At 37.2% G+C, this 25002-nt stretch overlaps 1 protein-coding gene and 1 pseudogene across 8 annotated transcripts in view; one reads left to right on the forward strand and one right to left on the reverse strand.

Annotated features, from left to right (window-relative positions):
* Positions 1–25002, reverse strand: part of CNOT4 (CCR4-NOT transcription complex subunit 4) — a 148492-nt gene that overhangs the window by 61665 nt on the left and 61825 nt on the right. For all 8 annotated transcript variants that reach the window (XR_010134768.1, XR_010134767.1, XM_031013074.2 and 5 more), the window contains exon 2: positions 14738–15003. Coding sequence is in view for 6 of the 8 variants with exons in the window: in XM_031013074.2 (XP_030868934.1) it covers positions 14738–14911 (174 nt within the window). In the remaining 2 variants the exon portion in view is untranslated. The remainder of the gene's footprint in view (positions 1–14737; positions 15004–25002) is intronic.
* Positions 21021–21769, forward strand: LOC101151822 (succinate dehydrogenase [ubiquinone] cytochrome b small subunit, mitochondrial-like; annotated as a pseudogene).

Raw genomic sequence — 25002 nt, forward strand, 5'->3', positions numbered from 1 at the left:
GGAAGGGTGGAAGAAACAGCTACAAGCCTGAAATTTTGCTATGACTTTAGAGTAAAGTTAACTTCCATCTCTTCATATATGTGTTAAAAAAAAAAAAACTCTCAAATTTGTGAACATACCCAGAGTAACGCTGACAGCAATTAAGAAAGTGAGATTTCACCTTATATTCCACAACTTTTACTAGTATATACCCTGAGGTCTCCAAGAACCCTATTCTTTCCCTTTTATTCCCACTTTCAATTTTAACTTACTGCTTTTTAAGGAAACTTAATACTCTTCATAGTTTACCTTATAATCAATGAATTAGAGCTGGTGACCCAAAAAAGATTCAGACTTAATCCTTAACAGTTTGGTAGGATGTAAACACCCATACCACTTGATTCCCACATTAAGAATCTGGATCTTTGAGTTAGTGGATCCTATTTGGCATACTCCAACTTATTTGTGAGTGGAAGGCATACAAAGCAGCTTGCTTAGTAATTTACCTGATTTTGGTATGATTTTAGGACTTTCTCCAGGATCGAATATAAATTTAGTATGATTTCAGAAGCTCAATAAATATTTACCAAGCAAACATCAAAAGCTACTCTCCAGAATTGAAAACTCAGCATTTCTGTGTTTTAAAAGCCACCAAAACAAACAAACAAACAAACAAAACACACACACACACACACACACACTTTTTTATTAAAACATAAATTATTTCCTGCATTTTAATTTAAGGAACCAAACAGTTAAAGATCTATTAAGGTAAGTTCAGTTCCTCAATCAATTACGTAGTCATCCACATTTAAGTTTTTTCATAATGCCTTCCTCTCAAAACTTCCTTCTCCACTTACTTTTCTGTACCTACATTAATTATCTCCTTCAAATCTTAATCTATCTGCCTGGATGATTTTAATCCCTTGAAGCTATTTGGAGCTCTAAAGGCACAAATGTAAAAAGATATAAAAGTGAACTATATATTAACTAATTAAAACACTTTTCTATAAGATAACTTAAATTTTTCATTTGCACCTAGAAAAGCTGTTTTCTACCCCAGAATTCCTGGGGTAGTTCCTTTTGAAGTGTTTACAATTAAGTTCATTTGAGGCCAGGCGTGGTGGCTCACGCCTGTAATTCCAGCACTTTGGGAGGCTGAGGTGGGTAGATCACTCGAGGTCAGGAGTTCAAGACCAGCCTGGCCAACATGGTAAAACCACGTCTCTACCAAAAATATTTTTAAAAATTAGCTGGGTGTGGTAGCATGAGCCTGTAATCCCAGCTACTTGGGAAGCTGAGGCAGGAGAACTGCTTGAACCTGTGAGGCGGAGGTTCCAGTGAGCTGAGATTGTGCCACTGCACTCCAGCCTGGGCGACAGAGCCAGACTCCTTCTCAAAAACAAACAAACAAACAAACAAACAAAAAACAAACAAGTTCATTTGAAAGCTGTTGCTCTTCACTGACATCTAAAACACCGATGCTCCACTGCCTGAATGGATCAAACACATGGATTGCTCCTAGTTTTGTTTCAAAGTATAGTTGATGCACTGCCTTTTACCAGTCCATAACAAGGAAAGTACAAAAACTGAGATAAGTGTTCAGAAACTCTCAGAGCAACTGACACTACCCCAACATTCAGGTCCATCACCAGTGGACTCTGCAGAATAAGATATTTTTCAGTGTAGTCGAACATATGACACAAGCAAAATATTAGCCATGCACAATAGCACTCTATATCAGTCTTCAACAGACAGGGGAAAAGAAAGAAAAGAAAAAATCTGGTTCTTCATCACAGACAGCGTAAGAAGCAATGATGTAACTTTTCTGGGACTTAGATTTTTCTGAGAACTGGCAGAATGTGACAAACACCCTCAAGCTGTTTCCTTTGTTAGCATTCTATGAGGTTGTATAAAATACTGATTAAACATTAGCCAAAGTCATGTAATATTTGAAAATACATGAACACAAAAAAATTGAGGGAGAGTGACAAGTAAGAAAAATCAGGTTGCAATATCAACTCTTATCAAGTATATTACTGAGGCACCATCACGTTGAGCATATAACACTGAGTTATATTGTTCTCTTAGTCTTTTTGCTATGTTATTCCAAGTTTTGTTCCTATGGAAATATATTTCCATCAGGCTTCAAAGTCAACGTTGTTGGAACATAACTGCTACATAATACAAAAGATACAAACACAGAAGAACATGAGACAGAGTATTCTACTACAATTTACCCTCCAAATATATCTTATTCCAGTACCTTAAAAGAAGTTATAAATACTAGTTGTTTAATCTTAACACCTGAAAAATATAAAATATGCTAACCACAAATAGCAAATGCATAATCAAAAGGTTTATTAACTTCAACTTGTCCAAAAGTTGTATTAAAACATTGGAAAAGCATGTATTCCAAAATAGTTCCTCCTCCATTACAATTCCTTCACTACACACACCACCATATACCTACTGCACAAACCCAAGGTCAGAATATCAATAAACTAACACGATAAAATAAGGATGAGAGGTAGACTATAAAGATGGGAGGGCTGGGTGTGGTGGCTCACACCTGTAATTCCAGCACTTAGGGAGGGTGAGGTAGGAGGATTGCAAGACAGCCTGAGCAACACAGTGAGACCCCCATCTCTACAAAAAATAAAAAAAATTATCCAGGCATGGTGGTGTGCACCTACAGTCACAGCTACTTGGGAGGCTGAGGCAGGAGGGATGCTTGAGCACAGGAGTTCGAGGCTGCAATGAACTACAATGGCATCACTGTGCTCCAGCTTGGGTGACAAGGCAAGACTCTATTTCAAAAAAAGGGGGGGAAATGAAGAAACCAAACCCGAATAACTGCAGACAGTGAGACTCACAAAGCTAATAATACTAGCACTAAAAATGGATATAAAGAAAAATACAAAGGCTGGGCACGGTGGCTCACGCCTGTAATCCCAGCACTTTGGGAGGCCAAGGCAGGCGGACCACAAGGTCAGGAGATCGAGACCATCCTGGCTAACACGGTGAAACCCCATCTCTACTAAAAATTTAAAAAAATTAGCTGGGTGTGGTGGCGGGCACCTGTAGTCCCAGCTACTCGGAAGGCTGGAGCAGGAGAATGGCGTGAACCCAGGAGGCAGAACTTGCAGTGAGCCGAGATCGTGCCACTGCACTCCAGCCTGGGTGACAGAGCAAGACTCCGTCTCAAAAAAAAAAAAAAAAAAAAGAAAGAAAGAAAGAAAAATACAGGCTGGGTGCAGTGGCTCATGCCTGTAATCCCAGTACTTTGGGAGGCCGAGACACGTGGATCACCTGAGGTCAGGAGTTTGAGACCAGCCTGGCCAACATGGTGAAACCCTGTCTCTACTAAAAATACAAAAATGAGCCAGGCATGATGGCAGGTGCCTGTAATCCCAGCTACTCAGGAGGCTGAGGCAGGAGAATCGCTTGAACCCGGGAGATGGAGGTTGCAGTGAGCGGAGATCACGTCACTGTACTCCAGCCTGGGGAACAAGAGTGAAACTCCATCTCAAAAAAAAAAGGAAAAATATATCTGATCAACTTTTTGACTAAAACACATGTTAAATTTCTAGGAATATAGCATCAAGTGAAAAGTTACAAGCAGAAAATTTCTCTTTAAACATACTATTGTGTATTACATATCAAACTAATGCAAAATAGGTTGCCTATGGAGAAGTATTTAGATATAACACTATTTTTAATAGTTATAAACTGCCAAATTACTAGTTCACATGGTTTGCAGTTTCTAGTGTAATTACTTAATTTCTTCCATATGTGTAGTTATGTTTCCACTTTTATTCCAAATGCTATTTACATGTGTCTTCTCTTTACTTTTTATTAAACTTGCTAAGACTTTAATTATTTCATTGGTCTTTTCAGAGAACCAGCTCTAATCTTTATTGAAAAACTTTTTTTTTTCCTATTTCACAAAATTCTGCTTACTCACTCCCTTCCACTGTCACAGGGCTTATTCTTTTTCTGATTTCTTTTTCTGATCCCTTCCACTGTCATAGTACTCATTCTTTTTCTAATTTTTGTTGTTTTCTAATAAATGTATTCACAGCTTTAGCTTTTCTGCTACATACCACTTTGGCCTCATGCCAGATATTCAGAAATCATGTTCCAAGTATTGATTCAGAATAATTTGTAATTTTCTTTTTGATCTCTTTAAACCAAGAGTTATGGAAGACCATAATTTATGTATTACAGGTAAATGAACTTTTAAAAAATTCTTTTGCTGTTAACATCTAATTTGATTATATTATTTTTTTAGGGTTCTAGTTTCCAGTAATGGAGAGCTAATTAACGCTTTTACTAAAAAACCATGAAAAATACAACATAAAAATTTTTTTTTTCTTCTTACTAACATCCTAAAAATCTATACTGGAAAAATCCCAAGCCAATTTTTGGTTGAAAGTAAAAATTCAGAGGCTAAACAGAAAATCTGATTAACAATAAATGGGGTAGGGAGAGAAAGAGCTAAGGAGAAAGAACATTCAAAGCCCAACACCAGCCCATGGTAGTCTTTGGCAAGATAGGTTCCATGATAAGCTGAGATACAGCCCACCTCCAAACGGTGGGCTCAGGATAAGAACAAATTACAAACCAGAGGATAGTCTCAGGGTAAGAACAAACTACAGAAAGGTCAGACTAAGGTAAGAAAAAAGAAAAAGTAGGTAGGGGAAAATCATCCTGGAGAAATTGTTGAAATCAACCCTAGGGAAGAGTTGCAGCATGGAGATATATTGCTTGGCTAGACCAAAAACCTTTAAGCACATGGCAGCCCTAATGCCAATGCTTACAGGACCCAGCAGAAGCCAAATTGAAGCCTCTCTAGAGAGGAGCAAATCCACACTAGTCCTTGGGGAACCTTACAAATAATTTTCTCAATGACAATAACAAGGAAGCAGCCACATTAACCAAACACAAAGAAATACAACAACATGAGCAACAATAAGCAGAAACATAGCCCACAGACTTCAGCCACTGGAATTACTGGACAAAGATGTTTTTAAAAAATAATGCTTATCTGTTTAAAAAATATATAACCTTGAAAATACCTACAGGGTATAATAATCTATTTTAAAATAACAGCAAGAGAAAAAAAAGAGCAAACATTACTTCTAGGTATGGAAAACACAAAACCAATAGTTAAAAACTCAACAGACATATTTAGTGGCAGATTGGATCCAAAAGAAACTATTCGCATAAGAGGACAGGTCAGAATAAATCATTTACTAAGGTATGAAGGAGAAAGAACATACAGAAAAGAGATTAAGAGACATAGAAGACAGTGGAAAAAAATCTGAAAAATATTTAATCAGAGTCACAGAGGAGAAGAAAGAGAAAAAAGGTAGTATCTGAAGAGATAATAGCTTAATTTTTATCTTGAACTAAGGAAATTCACCAGCCCACAGATTCAAAAAGTCTCCCAAGGAGGATAAATTTTTAAAATACACAAGGGAGATTTACTTTTTGGAATTGGCTAATTTTTCCATTGTGGCCTGTTTTTTGACCACTGCTCTTGTATTTAACGTTGTGACAAATTTATCTGTACAAAGTTATACACACACACACATCTTGCTAATTCTGTTATTCAAATTCTCCATTTTCTTTTCATTGTCTACTTCATCTATTTCTAAAATACAGAAGGGGAAGTCTCTCCATTATAAATACGGATGTCATTTTCTCCTGGTGTTTATAATGGCTCAATATACTTCAAAGTTCTACTGTTAAGTAAAGATTCATGACTTTGTGGAACGTTTGCCCTTTTAAAATGTGTTTGATCTTGAATTTCATTATGACTAATATCAGTACTATTATATCTTCTTTCCTATGATTTCCATTTGCCCACTGTATCATTTTTCCCTCCTTTCATTGATATTTTTCTTGAATATGCTTCTAGTCAATTGGTTCTACAAGTTTTGTTAGGAAAAAGAGCAGTCCCCCATTTTCCCTCCTCCTCTGCAACCAGTTGCCTCTTCCTAGAAATAATCATGTTGACTCTTTCAGATGATTGTTTGTCATTTACTACCATCTCTCTAAATAATACATTCATATTGCTACTTCTTGATTTCTCAGTTTTAGATATCATCACATTATGCAACTTGAAGATTTAGCCCTGTCAGTTCCCCTCATCAAACATCCCGAGTCCACTTTCTAATTTCTACCATAACTTTGGTTAGGGCAATATTCAGGATCACATTATTATAAAATGCAAATGTTATTTACACACTTCCACTTCCAGCCATGAAAGTAACAGACTAGTCCTATCATCATAAACAACTGCAGAACTAGACAAAATACAGGAAATAACTATTTTCAGACACTGAAGAAACAGGCAATGAACAGCAGGACTGTGATCTCTGAGAAAAAAGAAATAAGACCGATGAATACCATAACTACCCCAGCTTTCTGCTCTTCCAGTACTTACCAGATCCTGGTACTGGGTCCAAGAGTCATAATGAATGGAGGGTACAGACAGTGATAAAAATTAGAAGAGGCTGAGACAACTGAAATTTATGGGGGCAAAATACCACAAAGATGGAGTTAGTCCAAAAAGAATTCCAGAGGTCTACATACAGGAATATTGTGCTAGCTAGTTTTCATAGGTGTCTTTCCAACGAAGATACCTAGTAGAGTCCATGCCAATCATGAATTTAGAAAAAGAAATAAAAAAAGAATACCAATGACACGCAAACTCTTTCAGAAGGCAGAAGATAAGGAAACATTTCCCAACTCATTTTATGTGATTTATTCCTTTGACACCAAAACTGAAAACAATATAAAACTACAAAGAAATACCCTTTATGACACAGACAAAAAAATCTTCTGAAAATATTAGCAAACTGAATATAAAAAGGGTAATACATTATAATCAAGTGGGGTTTATCTTTGAGAGGAAAAGGTGATTCAAAAATTAACACAGGCCAGACGTAGTGGTTCGTGCCTATAATCCCAACACTTTAGGAGGCTGAGGCAGGAGGAACACCTGAGGGCAGCAGTTCAAGACCAACCTGGGCAACACAGCGAGCCCAGTCTCTGCAAAGACAAAAAATTTTTTTTAATTATTCAGGTGTGGTGGTGCACACCTGTAGTCCCAGCTACTTGGTAGGCTGAAGCAGGAGAATTGCTTGAGCCCAGGAGGTTGAAGCTGCAGTGAGCTACAATGAGGACACTGTACTCCACCCTGGGTGAGAGACCAAGACCCTATCGCTTTAAAAAAACCAAAAAACATAAATTACCGTTTCAACAGAATAAAAGGAGAAAAAAGTATAACCATCTCAATAGTATCAAAAAAGGTATTTGGCAAAATTCAACACCATTCATGATAAAATCTCTCAGCAAATTAGGAATAAAGGAAAACTTCCTTGACCTGATAAAGACCAGACCAAAAAATGCACACAGCAACATACTTAATGGTGTAATACTTAATGCCTTCCTGCTAAGATTGGGAACAAAGATATCTTTCTTATCACTTCTTTTTAACGTTAAACACTAGAGGAGTTACCCAGTAGAATTAAGGCAAGAAAAAGAATTTAAAAACACAGAGCCAGGTGCAGTGACTCATGCCTATAAACCCAGCATTTTGGAGGGGACTGAGGTGGAAGGATGCTTGAGGCCAGGAGTTCAAGATCAGCCTGGGCAACGCAGCGAGACCTTTACAAAAAATTTTTTTAAACAATTAGTTGGGCGTGGTGGCACATGCCTATAGTCAGTCCCACCTACTGGGAAGGCTGAGACAGAAGTACTGTTTGAGCCCAGGAGTTCTAGACTGCAGTGAGCCATATTTGTGCCACTGCACTTCATAGCCTGGGTGAAAGAGCAAGACCTTGTCTCTAAAAAAAATTTTAAAAAGCAGAGATTGGAAAGGAAAGAGTAAAACTGTCTTTTTGCATAGAACACATAATCACCTGTGTAGAAAATCCTAAGGAACCTATTTAATTAACAAGGCTTCTTGATATACATGGTCAACATTCAAAGGTGGTACATTAGCAATAAACAACTGGAAAATGAAATTTTAGAAACAATATCGGGCTGGGTGCGGTGGCTCACGCTTGTAATCCTGACACTTTGGGAGGCCAAGGCGGGTGGATCACGAGGTCAGGAGATTGAGACCATCCTGGCTAACATGGTGAAACCCTGTCTCTACTAAAAATACAAAAAATTAGCCAGGTGTGGTGGCACGCACCTGTAGTCCCAGCTACTCCGGAGGCTGAGGCAGGAGAATCACTTGAACCCGGCAGGTGGAGGATGCAGTGAGCTGAGATCACGCCACTGCACTCCAGCCTGGGTGACAGGAGTGAAACTCCATCTCAAAAAAAAAAAGAAACAATATCATGGGCCATAGCTCAAAAACATAAAATATGGATAAATATAACAAAACATGCTGTACTATTATGTATACTGAAAACTATAAAACATTGCTAAAGAAATTTTAAAACATGTAAAGATATACCTTATTCATGAACTAAAGGAGTCAACATTTTTAAGATGTCATTTTTCCTCAAAATGATCTAACTGTAGAGTTAATGTAATCTCCATCAAAATCCCAGTAGGCTTTTTGTTGAAACTCACAAACTGATTCAAAAATTTATGTGCAAATGCTAAATACTTAGAATACCCAAAATAAATTCTAAAAAGAATAACAAAGTTGAAAACCTTGTCACGCCAGGTTTCAAAACTTACAATAATAAAGACAGTATGGTATGAGCATATGGATAGATATAATCATCAATGGACAGAATACAGATGCTAGTATTGGATTTATACATTTATGGGCAATTGACTTTCAGGAAAGATTTCAAAACCAATCAAGAGTGAAAGGACAGTCTTTTCTGCAAACGATGCTGCAACAAGAATATCAGCATAGGAAAAAAAATATATCATGACCCCTACCTCACATGTGAGCCACTGCAGCATAATATGATTGCTTTTTCATTTCTCTACAACTTTTTGTTTCCCCTAGAGTTAATCTGTTTTGTCTGATTATATTTTTAGGTGTTCATTACTAATTCAACCATCAAATCTCTTCAAACTGGCAAAATGGTCTCACAAGACATTTCTCTTTTAGAACACCAAGTATTCTTTTAATTTTATCTTTTTCTACAAATCCCTCTTGCAGTTCTCTGATGTGTTGCATTTTGGACTGGTTGCCCTCTTTACCTTGGGCACAGCTGTCATCCTTTCCCCAGGGGCTTCTCTCCTGTGTTGGATCTCCTGTTTCCTTTATCCCATGATTCTCTGTTCTTTATTCCTTCATGTTGGTGGGGCACATCCTCCAATAGATTCCTGGGAGAGAATGCATGGAAGGTAAAAAAATTTTGAGGACTCTCAGGTCTGAAAATGTCTTTTAGTGTACCGTCACACTTAACAGTTGAGCAGATACGGAATCCAAAGATGAAAATTAATTTCCTTCAGAAGTATCTTCTAGCTTGAAGTCTTGCTATTGAGAAATCTGAAACGATTCGGATTCCTTGTCTTTTACATGCGATCTGCCATTTTCCTCTGTGGAAGCTTGTAGAACTTCTTTGTCTTTGGTATTCTGGTATTTCCAAATAAAAAAGTTTGTGCTGGACACTTGATAGGCCCTTTCAATCTGAAAATATGTTCTTTGATTCTGGGAAATATTCTTCGATCATATTCTTGGATGATTACTTCCCCTCTGTATCACTGTGATCTCGTCCTAGAGTACTGATCTCTTCCTAGAGCACTTAATTGTTTGGTATTTGACGTCCTTGATTGATCCTCAAATGAACTTAATCTCTTCTCCCAAATATTTCATCTCTTTTGCTTTTTGTTTCACTAAAAGATCTTCTCAACTTCATCTTCCAATGCCTTCCTTCAGTTATTTTTGCTATTATATTTTAATTTTCAATGACAATGGTTACTGTTCACTGAATATTCTTCTTTATATCATCCTGTTGTTTTTTTTTTTTTTTTTTTTTTTCTTGAGGTAGTATCTTGCTCTATCACCCAGGCTGGAGTGCAGTGGCATGAACATGGCTCACTGTAGCTTCAACCTCCTGGGTTCAAGCGATCCTCCCACCTTAGCCTCCCGAGTAGCTGGGACTACAAGCATGTGCCACCACACTCAGCTAATTTTTCTTATTGTTATTAGAGATGAGGCCTCGCCATGTTACCCAGGCTGGTCTCAAACTCCTAACCTCAAACAATCCTCCCACCTCAGCCTCCCAAAATGTTGGGATTACAAGCATGAGCCACCATGTCCAAACCACCATCCTGTTTTTGTTTCATAGATATATTATCTTCTATTATTTCTGAAATAAAAATAATAATACTTCTGTTGAACTTCTCATTTCCTTATATAGTCTCTGGTTTCCATGGGAATCAATACAGAATGCCACATCAGTGCACCACCTATATTCCCATATCTGCTGTTTCCACTAGTAGCTTTCTCAGAAATGCTGCACTAAAAGGACACATGAAAGCAGTCTAAGAAAAAACCAAGTAGCCTGTGCCTGTGTTTAGCAGCTAGGACCAAACAGGAACACTAAACTCTCTTGGTTTTTAAAACCTGGCTGTCTCTGCTTTTCAAAGATATTAAAGCTAAGAGAAACTTTCTGCAAAACAGGCACGTTTCATATTGTAGACTGAGAACAGGAGCTTGATTCAACTAGCTCCCTACTTGCATGTCCCAAGTTTCTTCAGATCATCTCAATATACCACCTCACAGCATGGCCTCTGTAGACCCTGTGCCTGCAGGGCTGGGTTACATGTAAATGGTAGCTTCATGACCCTCTCTAGGCCTCTAGCAACATTGTGGTTTTCCTCTGTGTTAACACAACCACTGTAGATGGCCTCCAGAGACCAAAGACTTGCTTGACTCCAACCGACACAGGCAACTTCACAAATATTTATCTTGCGCTGCGCTGAGCAGATTCTCTGGCAAGACTAGGCCAGGATTCAGACTCCATGACTCTCTGCTGCCTGCACTACAAAGTCTGGTGACCAGGAGACCAAGAAGAGGTTCTAGGAGATGTGATTAAGTCAACAAGAAACCAAAAAATTATTCCTGGCCTAATAACAATAACCACCTCAGCTAAAGATGTAACTTGGAGACCCTAAAGGGAGGTTGTCTTAGACCTCTGTAATCTGGATTTCTTTTTTCTGTAACTGTTGGAAAGTTTTGGTGCTTATCCTTAGACAATCTTTCATCTTTTCAATTCATGATCTTATCCAGTCTCGTGATGTTATAAATAACACACTATATGCTAACTGACACCCAAATCTGTATCTCCATACCAGAACCTCACCTGAAATCCAGACATGAACATTCATTCACCTGTCTACTCAATATCTCCACTTAGATTTCTAATAGGAATCTCATACTTAACATGTCTAAAACTGAGTTTCTGATCTTCTCAAATGTCTATTCCTGGTGCAGTCTTCCCCATTTCAGTTAATGGCCATTCTTTACTTTCAGGTGTTCAGTCAAAACCCTGCAGTCATCCTCAACTCTCTGTTTGTATGGTGGTTCATGAATACTAAAGTTCATGAATCTTTGCATGTGTGAAAATGTCTTATTACGCCTTTACATATTAATAAAATTGAGAGCTCTCCTTTCAAAGTTACGTTCCCTCAAAATTTGGGAAAATAAATTTCTCAGTTTATTTTCTATAATTGTAAAATGAAAATACTCGTATTAATTTTAGTCTTGTTCTTTTGTATTCTAAATATTTATCTCTCACAAGCTTTTAGAGTTTTCTCTATTCTAGATGTTCTAAAATTTCACAATTATATAAACAAACATTGATCTTTTTCAGTCAGCTTGCTTCACACTCACAGGGCCCTTCTAATCTAAGAGGAATTTTCTTCTATTAGTTCTTTGATTATTTCTTCCTACTCATTTTTAGTTCACTCCTTTGAGACTGCTCTCAGCAGAGATTAGAACCTGTGGATCTATGCTGCTTTTCCTTCATGCTTTCTATTTTTTCTCTTGTTGCATTATATTCTTCAACAAAAACCCACTCAGCACAAGCTTCCAATTTATCAATTTGCTCTTGTAATGTGTCCATTTTGCTTTTCAGGCCATCTATAAGATTTTTCAAGACCTCTCTAATTTGTTCTTTTTATAAGGAAATATAATCTTTCTACATGAATATGACATTCCCTCTTTCCTTTCCGAAAGGTACCAATGATAGTTTTAAATGTCTTTCTGTTTTGTTTCCTGTGTTAGGATCTTCTATTTACTGAATTTTGTGCTTCTCTTTCATGATGTTGGTTTTCCTGAAATCTGTGTTAATTCTTTGTTTTTGCACACCTTTACATGTGAGAATCCTGGTAATCTGCCTATAAATGCTATTTCTGTTTACTGCAAGATTCTCCTTTGTGACTGTAGCAAAGACATATTGCTGGACAGGTAATCTGCTAGGTATAGAAGCTCCTAGTTCCTCCAGAATGTTTCCATTAACCTTAAGGCTCTGATTCAAACTTATAATCACTGTTTTAATTAGAGGGCATCTGTCTCTGCTACATGGCACAAAAAAGGGGGTAGGCCTATAAGGCTGCTCTGACACCATACTTGACCAACTACACTGATATTTTTCCTAGGATCCTGAAGCACTCCCATTCCTTTTTTTTTAAAGCAGTTTTCTCTTGAGCTGATCTAATGCTTCCTCCTTGAAATTGATTCCAATGTCCTTCTTGTCTTTCAGAGATTCCTCACACTTTCTGGTATTCCCAGGACACCCTTTTATTCATATCAAGCTTTGCTAAAGTTATACTGTTTTTACCTTTAAAATCTTCTATTTTTTTTTCTTTTTTTACTTTCTAAGGACTTGAAGTAATTTTAGGTAATCTCTTAAGATTGAAATGACTTTCTTTGTAATTTCCCCAAATAACTTATCTTTCTCTAATGACAATTTAATAACTGGTCCTTTTAAGGTGACTTCATAACATCCCAAAGGGAAAAAAAAAAGAAAAGAAAAAGATAAACATCATGAAGCCAATCAAATTTACAATCCTTAGAGTCTTGGGCAATCCTGAAAGTCATTACTTCTGATGAAATAGTTCAATATGATTGTCTTCTTATGGAATGACTGGGAACCAATTTCTAAAATATAACTAAATGTTCAAAATCCATAAACAAAAATTTATACATATTTTTCCCAAAGCTAATGTTAGGGTTTTCGTTTACCTTTCCATTCACATTTCTTAAACTATATTAACTACATGAAATATTATATATATACAAATTATATATACACATTATATATGTTACATATACAATATATGTGTAACTATATAAATGTATAAACTATATTAACATTGAAATAGACCTAACTTTTTATTCATATAATACATATACATATACACTGGATTAATTTTAAAAATCTAATGATAAATAAACAATGCATTGCCTTCTGAGATTTATTATAAATTCTCAGGTAAGAAAACTAAGAGATAGATTATTTTTTAAATTTTAGATATCTAAAACACATTTCAGCTTTCTCAAAATTTGATAGTAATGAACACAAGAGGTCTTTAAAATGGGTAATTAGAAAATAAAGTTTAAATTATACAAACATTAAAGAAAAGGCAAATTCCATAATAAAGTGGCAGTTATTTGCATTAATCCCTAAGGTCACAAATAAAGTCCTTCAAAATACAAATGTGGCAGTCCTACCTATCCTAGTAGTTAATTCACTATACTGTAATTGTGTCGCTGGTGCTTATCAAAACAATAAAACCCATAGAATATTAAAAATAATAGATTTTTAGAGTTAGGAGGGGCTTTTCTTTTCGTTTTTTTTTTTTTTGAGACGGAGTCTCGCTCTGTTGCCCAGGCTGGAGTGCTGTGGCACGATCTCGGCTCACTGCAAGCTCCGCCTCCCAGGTTCACGCCATTCTCCTGCCTCAGCCTCCCAAATAGCTGGGACTATAGGCGCTCGCCACCACGCCTGCCTCATTTTTTGTATCTTTAGTAGAGACAGGGTTTCACTGTGTTAGCCAAGATGGTCTCGATCTCCTGACCTTGTGATCCGCCCACCTCAGCCTCCCAAAGTGCTGGGATTACAGGCGTGAGCCACCGCGCCCGGCCAGGAGGGGCTTTTCAATAATACAATAGTTCAGAACAGACTATAGACTCAAAAGACATATTTGAATTCCAAACCTCCTACCTACTACTCACAAGTTGATGACTCTGGACAAGTTATCTAAGTTCCTGTTTCCTTGAGTGTAAAATGGGAATATCAATACCAGCCTAAAATTGCTGTAAGGGCTCAAGAAATGAGCATTTATTATCTTCTGAACGAGGATTTCTCTGTCATTTTAACTCTTTTTAGTAAACATTTTCTCTCCTATTTTGTACTAGAAAATTAAGGTGAATTTCCTCCCACATGTAATATAAAATGTTTTTCTAATTTCATGCAACCCTATCCAAATCCATTACCTCTCTATTCTTAATTTCCTTAGGCAGTAAGCATCCCTGACCATGTCTTTCTCCTCGGATAAAAACAACAACAAACTAAAGGCCAATCAGAGAGGTTACATGACTTTACAAAGATCATACAGCTAGTAAACAAAGCCAAGACGTGGCCCTGACTCCCAGTGCAGTGTTCTTTCCACCTTATTATATCTTAAAATAATACACATAATAAAATAATATAATCAGGTGAGGTTTGCACAGTCTTTTAAATTCACTTGCTCATATACATGGCAGCAAAAAACTATACAATTAAAACAAGTCACTGTGAAGTTATTTTGAAGTATTTACCTTTCTACATGCAGGACAAAGCCCATTTTCATCAGTGCGAATTCGATGCCAACAAAATCGGCAAATCTGGTAGCCACAGGTGCAAGGGAAAAAGTTGATATCATCTATCTCCAAGGGCTCCATGCAAAGAGGGCACTCCACAGGGTCTTCCTTCGCATCAGGACTGCGAGACATCTTCACGTTTATTAAACAGCAGCAAAAGTTTATAATAATTTAAGGGAGAAGGAAGTTCAGCACTGAAAGCTAAAATGTAGGACTTTGACGATCTGCATGAGAAGAAACAAAATACATTGTTTACTACTGGAAAAATGGCACAGTCAACAATTAAGAGTCACACTGTCAAAAAATTTGAAAAATACTGACTGAGCAACTACTGTTATCAACCTGAAATGGCTTTCAGAATGGATTTCTGAAAATTTTTGAATACCAAAACAAAAGGCCTGGCATCATTAATATTTTGGATTCAACATAAATAAAAAAGAACTTCCCTTTTTTCTCGATAAAACATTTAGTACTAGCCTATAGCACTAATCATAACACATTTTAGGGGAATAAATAAGGTAAAACAGCACTCTTAACTGTCTCATCTTTGACCTAAAACCTAGTAATATTGCCACATAACTAGAAGACTATTACACTATTCTAAAGTTTGTCACAATTTATAAAACAAATCGAATGAAAACAAGATACTTCAATCATCTATAGTTACATGTTAACATCAAACTCTTGACACAGAGAAACATAGGCTAAAACTCAGAAAAACTCGGATGCCATAGAACCATAGACCTTAACAACACAACTAATTATGTAATAACATGCTAATGAAAACTTCTGAGAAACACGTATTAAACAAAAGTATTCCTATGGTAATACTACAAAAAGCCTATAATAAACAGGAAGAAAGAAGGGAAGAAATAGACCTTCATATCACAAACACTTTTTGAAAAGTTAAATAATATAACTTTTTAGATTATAGGGAGTTTTAAATTTTTAGGTAACATCTTAGGCTAAAGCCACTGTTAGATTAAAAGGTTAGCTTGAAATCACTACTTTAAGTTAAAATCTGATAGCCTGCAAACTAATCTATAATTCTATAGTAATCCCCACCAAAATCACGGTGGTAATTTTTTACATAAATGGACAAACTGATCCTAAAGGTTACATACAAGAATAAATGCATGAGAATCATTTTGAAGCTTCTGGGGAAAAAAGTGGGAATTTGCCCTGTCACATACTAAATTATACTATAAAGCTACAGTAATTTAAATAATTTCCTATTAGTATAAAATTAGACAAAAGAGCAAAGAAACTAAAGAATCTAGATATAGCTGGGTACAGCAGCTCATGACTGTAATCCCAGCACTTTGAGAGGCCAAGGCAGGAGGATTGCTTAAGGGCAGGAGTTCAGCTCCAGCCAGGAGTTCAAGACCAGCACAACATAGCAAAGCCCTCATGTCCATAACAAATTTTAAAATTAGCTGGGCATGGTGGCACACACCTGTAGTCCCAGCTACTTGGGAGGCTTGAAGCAGGAGCATCGCTTGAGCCCAGGAGTTCAAGGCTGCAGTGAGCTATAACTGTGCCACCACACTCCAGCACGGGTGACAGAGACCCTGTCTCAAAATTAGAAAAATCTAGAAACAGACTCATGAATTTATGAGATTTTAATATTTGCTAAAATGTATAACTAAAGATGGGAAGGCTGGACCATTTTATAAACAGTGATGAGACACTGGGCTATCCATTTGAATAAAAAATAGTATATAAGCTAATACTGCAATTTTAAAAAATCCCAAATGATCTAGTGATCAATAAGTTATTGAAGTGTTAAAGAAAAAAAAACAGATTTTTTTTTAAATCTTGGGATATAGAAGGTCTTCATAAGCAAAACAAAAATTCAGAAGCCATAAAAGGAGACAATCAACTTAGCAACATGGAGAGAAGAAAACATAAATAAAATTAAAAGTAAGCATCAGAGTAAAAGATACATTTGCTACATATAATGAAAAGCTAATGTCCAGAATATATAAAGAAATCCTACAAAGCAGTAAGACACAGACAAGTTAAAAAAAAAAAAAAGAGAGACAAGAAAATGATAAGCAGTTCACAGAAGAATTACAAGTGATTAAAATACACGAAAAAATGATCAATCTTTAGTTAACAGCCAGGTAACTTTTTTTTTTTTTTTTTTTTTTTTTACCCCATCAGCCTGTCAAAGAAGTTAGTTTTCACCCAAAGTAGAGAAGTAGAGAGGATCAATGATCTAGCGCCTCTTTCAAAAGAGGAAATGGGAACACATTATTTTGCCTTAAGTTACACACTTATTAGTATAGCCTGGATTCCTTCTAGGAAGTTTTAGACCTAGATAAGCTGTGCTCTTAACCACTCCCTTATACCACCTCCTAACTAAGAATCTATTCTACATAAATAGTGACACCAACATAGCCAAGTGTTTGGCTATGTTCTACAGCATTATAAGAGTAGAAAACTGCAGGCCGGGTGCAGTGGCTCACGCCTATAATCCCAGCACTTTGAGAGGCCAAGGCAGGTGAATCACGAGGTCAAGAGATCAAGACATCCTGGCCAACATGGTGAAATCCCGTCTCTACTGAAAATACAAAAATTAGCTGGGCGTGGTGGCACATGCCTGTATTCCCAGCTACTTGGGAGGCTGAAGCAAGAGAACTGCTTGAACCCAGGAGGCGGAGGTGGCAGTGAGCCGAGATCACTGCACTCCAGCCTGGTGACAGAGAGAGACTCCGTCTCAAAAAAAAAGGGTAGAAAACTGCAAACAGTATACTGTCCATCTGTCCATTAATAGGAAAATCATTAAGTAAATATGATATAACATAAGGTATGTTGATCAGAATGTCTATTCTAGTTATATTTTTAAAGAACAGCAAGTATGAATATACAATTACTTTCATTAAAACATATAAACCCTGTATGCATATATATTTGTTTCACTAAGAAAATAAACACATGGAAGTTTAGACACCAAAATGTTGTTATTTCACAAAAGACAAAACGGAGGTAGGAGACTACTAATTTTTTAAAGAAAAATCCATATTATCTAAATTGCTGCAAAAAAAATGTATTTTTTCACAATTCAAATGGCCCTTTAAAAAAAGAGGAAAATTGTTTTCATTTCCTTTAGAAAAATTAAATTACTTCTCACTTTTGCTAATAATTAGAAGAAAAATACAACGAAATAGTGTCTTCTTGTGAAACTATAATTATTTCAAAATAAAATTAAAAAAAAAAAAAAAAAATGCCCAGATTTGCCACTATCAGTTTTCAGCATATATACAGTTAGGAGTTTAAAGCTGACTTCTAATAGGTCCTCCAACTTTAAACATCCCAAAACTGTACCTGTAGAAAACACAGACTCAAATATAGGTTCCAATAACAGAAAAGTAAACTGAAATAATCAAATGGTGCTATCTACACTTCTAATACCTTTGATTCTAAGATATCATTTCTTTAACTACAGGTTATTAGAGTTTTAGTGAAATAATTTATGGAATGTTGGGAAGGAAGCAATACATTGGGGCTTATGAATAGAAAAGCTTTCTAGAAGGTAAATTACTATAAATAAAAAATGATATACTGAGGTTTTGCTTTTTGATTGTTTCTATCTGTTTTTTAATTTTAAAAAAGTTTACAAGAGTATGTATCTTTCAGTTTAGGGGGAGGTTTAGAGGAACAAAAAAGGGATACAGGAGAAAGAAATCCTTTAGATAGTTAATAAAAAAGTAAGTACATTTGTGCACCTCTAGCACCATGGAGAGAAGCCACAGAAGCCGGCTGCCAAAAGTAATCTCATAAATGGTAAAAGGTAGGAGGAGGGTAGTCTGATGTGGTAGAACACTGCAATACAAGGTCAAAGAGTTGACTGACTCATCTCTTTCACAAAGTAACTATATGATCTTGGATAAGAAATCCAAAAGAATTTGATGTACTCATCTGAACAACGAAGAAACACAAACTTTTAGGGAATTTCAAGTACAGAGCAATTTCCTAAATGTATTATAGTACCCCTCTGAACTAAGCTTTTAAAACAAGCTTTGAAATCGACTCTCCAAAATACCCTTGCCCAAATTTTCATTTAGAGAATAATTTTACTTAATAAGCCAGACAACTAATATTAAAATTAAAACTAAACAGGGTGGCGCGGTGGCTCATGCCTGTAAATCCCAGCACTTTGGGAGGCCAAGGCGGGCGGATCACCTGAGGTCAGGAGTTCGAGACCAGCCTGGCCAACATGGTGAAACCCCGTCTCTACTAAAAATACAAAAAAAATTAGCCGAGCCTGGTGGTGCATGCCTGTAATCCCAGCTATTTGGGAGGCTGAAAAAGGAGAATTGCTTGAACACAGGAGGCGGAGGTTGCAGTGAGCCGAGATTGTGCCACTGCACTGCAGCCTGGGCAACAAGAGCAAAAACTTCGTTTCAAAAATAAATAAGTAAAATAAAATAAAACAATGCATTCAAATAATAAGATTTAAAATGTTACAAGACATAGAAATATCTTTTTAAATGAAAAGGGCAAGAAAAGCCAATGATTTCCTGAATGGGGTGCAGGAGTCCTTAGAATTAATTTGGCAGGGAAAAAAATATTCATTTTTAGCCATACACAGTGGCTTACACCTGTAATCCCAGCACCTTGGGTGGCCAAGGCAGCAGGACTACTTGAGGCCAGGAGTTCAAGACCAGCCTGGGCAACACAAGGAGACCTTGTCTCTATGAAAAATTTTTAAAATTAGTCAGGTATGGTGTTGTGTGCCTGTGGTTCCAGCTACCTGGGAGACTGAGGCAGGAGGATTGCTTGACCAAAGGAGGTCGCGGCTGTAGTGAGTCATGTTCACGCCACTGTACTCTAGCCTGGGTGATAGAGTGAAACCCTGTCTCAACAACAATTATGCCAGGCACGCTGGCTCACACCTGTAACCCCAGCAGTTTTGGAGGCCAAGGCAGATGGATCTCTTGAGGCCAAAAGTTCAAGACCAGCCTGGGCACCATGGCGAAACCCTATCTCTACCAAAAAAAAAAAAAAAAATTAGCTGGGTTGGTGGCACATGCCTGTAGTCCCAGCTACTTGGGAGGCTGGGGTGGGAAGACTGCTGGAGTCCAGGAAGCAGAGGTTACAGTGAGCCTAGATCACACCACTGCACTCCAGCCTGGGCAACAGGGCAAGATCCTGTCACAAAAAAAAAAAGCCTTTTCATATACATGATCCAATCCTCACAGTGACTTGGTAAGAACACACTATATCCTTTATAAAATATGAAACTGAAGCTAGAGTGTTAAAGATACAATTCAAAAACAGGACCCAACTTCAAAACTCACGCCCTTTCCAACATGGTAAGACAGAAGTCACGATTACTGATGTTGGAGCTACGTATACTTGGAAGTGGAGTGCAAATGCCCAAAAACGACATTACTTTTTAAAAAGTTAAACTCTATGGCAAATTTTTACCTCATTACTTGAGTTCTTGTTCTCTACATCAACTGTAACTAGTAACTGTGACATGTGTAATAATGCTCCTGCATCACCAAAAATCTCACGTACCATGTAGTAAGTACACAAAATAAAAATCATACACTCAAAATTATGTTTGAAAGTGTCTTATCACTTATAAAGTGTTGCTGTATACATGGTTTTGTGTTTAGGGTCCTGTTCAAAAGATATGTGTAAGAATACATGAGAGGCTGGACGCAATGGCTCACACTCACAGTCCTAGCACTTTGTGAGGCTGAGGCAGGCAAATTGTTTGAGCCCAGGGGTTCGAGACCAGCCTGGGCAACATGATGAAACCCCATCTCTACAAAAATGAGCCGGGCGTGGTAGTGCACACCTGTAGTCTTAGCTACTCAGGAGGCCGAGGTAGGAGGATCACCTGAGCCAGGAGGGAGAGGCTGCAGTGAGCCGTGATGTGGCACTGCTGCACTCCAGCCTGGGGGAGACAGTGAAACCCTGTTTCAAAAAATAATAATAATAATAATACACGAGAATGTAAGGTAGTACAGACACTACAGAAAATAGTTTGGTGGTTATTAAACTTAGAATTAGCATACGACCCAGCAATTTCACTCCTAGGTGTATATTCAAAGAACTGAAAGGACTTGAACAGATACTTGTGCACCAGTGTTCCTAACAGTATTTTTGACAATAGCCAAAAAACGGAAAGTAATCCAAGTGTCCATCAATGGAGGCATACACAAAATGTGGTATATCCATACCATGGAATATTAGAATATATTCAGTCATCCTCAGGAACGAGATGGCGGTTCTCTGGAGGCTGAGTGCCCTTTGCAGTGCCCAAGGAGGTCGAGCTCTGTTGCTGTGAACGCCAGTGGTCAGACCTGCTTATATCTCAGCATTTCTTCAGGACCGACCTATCCCAGAATGATGTGGAGTACAGCACATACACTTGTCACCGAGCCACCATTCTGGTTCCAAGGCTGCGTCTCTCCACTGGACTAGCGAGAAGGTTTTCAGTGTTTTGCTCCTGGGTCTGCTTCCGGCTGCTTATTTGAATCCTTGCTCTGCGATGGACTATTCCCTGGCTGCGACCCTCACTCTTCATGGTCACTGGGGCCTTGGACAAGTTGTTACTGACTATGTTCATGGGGATGCCTCGCAGAAAGCTGCCAAGGCAGGGCTCTTGGCACTTTCAGCTTTAACCTTTGCTGGGCTTTGCTATTTCAACTATCATGATGTGAGCATCTGCAAAGCTGTTGCCATGCTGTGGAAGCTCTGACCTTTTTGACTTCATACTTTGAAGAACTGATGTAAGCCTCTTTGCCTCTGCTTTGTCATGCCATTAAGCTCACAATAAGGAAGAAATAACAGATAAGTCTGTTGGTGGACAGCCTTCTTCTCTTAATCACAAGGTTATTTTCAGAATTTAATCTTTGAGGAAAACGTTTGAGAGGAATTATATCTAAGAAATTGTGAGACTGAGTTCTGTATTCTGGTGAGTTAATGGGGTTGCCTCCCAGCTTCTTATAAGACTCACGGTATAACTAAACATGATATATGAGCTTTTGCCTTTTAATTTATCAATCTCTTAAAGAGAATCCAGCTTTATTACTATTAGTATATGATCAAACTTCCATATTTGCCCTGGGAATAATGGACAAAGGGAAATACTCTTAATTCATGAATAAAAACTTTGCAGAAAATTAGACAGTGATTAATTTTCAAAAACTTCCCTCTCTGGTCAGTAGATACCACCTACTGATGGTTACATATACCAGGGAAATTTTAAAATTAGGAATTGCTGATATCTCACATTATAAATTTCTAAATCCTAGGGAGAAATGCTTGGAGTGCTTCTGAATATAGAGAAGTTCCATTTAAGGGCAAGTTTCCCCTTGTAGACGTATCAAAATATTACCAATTGTAAACTGAGATTTAATTCTCAAATGTGTTCTACTTGTTCTAAAACAATCTGTCCAGAAATATAAAACTATAAGTAATAAATTGTTATTTTCGCACAATGGGAATCTCTAATGTGAAAATGTATTCTATGAAAATAATTTTTTTAAATAAAATGTTGTATAATAATAAAAAAAGAATATATTCAGTCACAAAAGGAATCAAATTCTGATACATGCTACAACACGAATGAACCCTGAAAACACTATGCTTTAAGTGAAATAAGCCAGTAACAAGAGGACAAATATTTTATGTTTTCACTTTTGGTTTCTTGTTTTTGAGACACGGTCTCACTCTCTCACCCAGGCTACAGTGCAGTGAGTGGTGAGATCATAGCTCACTGCAGCCTCAAAATGCTGGGCTTTATAAAGCAAATCCTCCCACCTCAGCCACCTGAGTAGCTGGAACCACAGGTGTGCACCACCACACCCAGATAATTTTTTAAATATCTATATAGATGGGGTCTCCCTGTGTTGCAAAGGCTGGTCTTGAACTCCGGGCTCAAGTGATCCTCCCGCCTCAGGCTCCCAAAGTGCTGGGATTACAGGCATGAGCCACCATGACCAGCCTGATCTCACTTTCATGAGGTATCCAGAATAGACAAATTCAAAGATAGAGAAAGTGGAATAAAGGTTACTAGGGGGCTGGGGGAGAAGAATGGGGAGTTATTACTTAATTTAACAGAGTTTCTGTTTGAGATGCTGAAAAAATTTCTGGAAACAGACAGTGGTGATAGTTAAATAACAATGTGAATGTACTTAATGCCACTGAACTGTACATTTGAAAATGGTTAAAATGGTAAATGTTTATGTTACATATATTTTGCCACAATAAAAAAGTCAAAAAAAGAAAAATATGCTGTATACACTTAACTATAGTACATAACAGTACTTTTATAAAATTTTAAAATGATTACTATATTTAATTAACCCTTTAATTTTTTGCCAATCTAATAGATGAATTTTTAATAACTTAAATATGTAGCTAGTGCAACTCCACTGAATACAGTTACACAGAAATAATACTCCTAAATATATACTATACAACCAAAGTTATATATACACTGTAATTATACATAATTGAAAGCTATTTATAGATATGAAATACACACACAGACACACACACACACACACACACACGCACACTTTGGTACTGTATAGCATCTTAAAAGTTTCCATAAATTCTGGAGGTGGTTCTAGCTAGAAATCAAAAAGTGAAAAAGATTTAAAAAAGAAAAAGAAAAAAAAAGTTTCCATAAAAACCATACATGCAATATATACATAAAATTATAAACTATATATTTTTATAATTAGTCTGTTCCCACTAGAATGGAAACTTCAGGACTTCACAATTAGTCTGTTCCCACTAGAATGGAAACTTCAGGAGGGCAGAAATGACCCAGTGCATCACATTTATGATGGTATACCATGCAGCTACAACATGGCTTCCAGTAAATACTAAGCATTCACACATTTGATGAATATGTAAAAGAAAGAATAAATTATTTGTTATATGTCTGTTATAAATGACAACCTTCGAAAATAAGAAACAGCACTTTAAGTTGTCCATTGTTTCTGTATTAGACACATTTCACAAAGCATGTTATTTACATAAACTACACGAAGACAAAAAACAGACTAAAGAGTAGCTATGAACAGTGTGCTAAGTGAAAAAGTTTAAATATCAGCACTAATACTTAATTTCCCCTTTTAAATTAGGTGCCAAAGTACCAATGTATATCTACCATGAATATTCATATACTATAGAACTCAGGGCTGTATTACCTTTAGGAAGCAAGAAAAGCTTACTTATGTTTTAGAAATCTATCTACCTGACAACTTCTAAAAGCCTCTCTCATTAAAGGTTAAACTGCTGTTATACAGAAAAATCAACTATGTAGGACTGCTTTCTACCTCTCTATCACTTTGCTATTTATGTAGTAAAATATTTGTATTTTACTTTTCTAAGATGTAAATCAAAAGCAGCATACAAAGCATCTCATATAATTTAACATGTCCCCAGAGATAGCTGGGAATCTCTTCCCAAGGGAACTGACTTCATTTGCAAGAGTGTGACGTTCAAGCCTAAAAGCAATATCAAACCCAAGGTTGAGTGAAAGGCATTTTGGAAGAGATTCAAAATACAGGCTAAACTGTAGGCCAGCTAGTTTGCAAGTGAGAACCAGGGAATAAGACAGCTGGGATGCGCCCCTCTGGGTCTGAACAAATTGTACATGCAGTGACCTTGAGAGTCTATGGATCTGGCTAAGAAGCAATTTATGTCCTAGAGTATTGTTAAAGACAATAGAGCAGTCAGCCAGAAATCAGTGGAGATAAAAAGCTGGGTGTGGTCAGAAAAAGAAACAGAAGAAAGCTCTGTCAAACACTGTCAGCCCAACACTGCCAGGTGCCATGTGGTCATACACAAGTCTGTGCCCCTAAGGAGCAACACCAGAGGCTTAAACACTGCAAGGGGGAAACAGAAGTCACTGAAACAGGGCAAGAGAAGTCACTAAACAAATAAGCAAATAATTGTAACAAGCCCTGGAAACGAGCAGGGGGTTGAAAGATCAGTACCCAGAGTTGTTGCAATGTTATACAAGATGTTCAGTTTCCAACATAAAATTACGAGCCATGTAAAGAAATAGGAAAGTGCTGAGTGTGGTGCTCACGCCTGTAATCCCAGCACTTAGGGAGGCCGAGATGAGTGGATCACGAGGTCAGGAGTTCGAGACCAGCCTGGCCAACATGGTGAAACTCCATCTCCACTAAAAATATAAAAAATTAGCCAGGCGTGGTGGCAGGCGCCTGTAATCCCAGCTA

This window comes from Gorilla gorilla, chromosome 6 (assembly GCF_029281585.2).
Source record: "Gorilla gorilla gorilla isolate KB3781 chromosome 6, NHGRI_mGorGor1-v2.1_pri, whole genome shotgun sequence".
Lineage (NCBI taxonomy): Eukaryota > Metazoa > Chordata > Mammalia > Primates > Hominidae > Gorilla > Gorilla gorilla.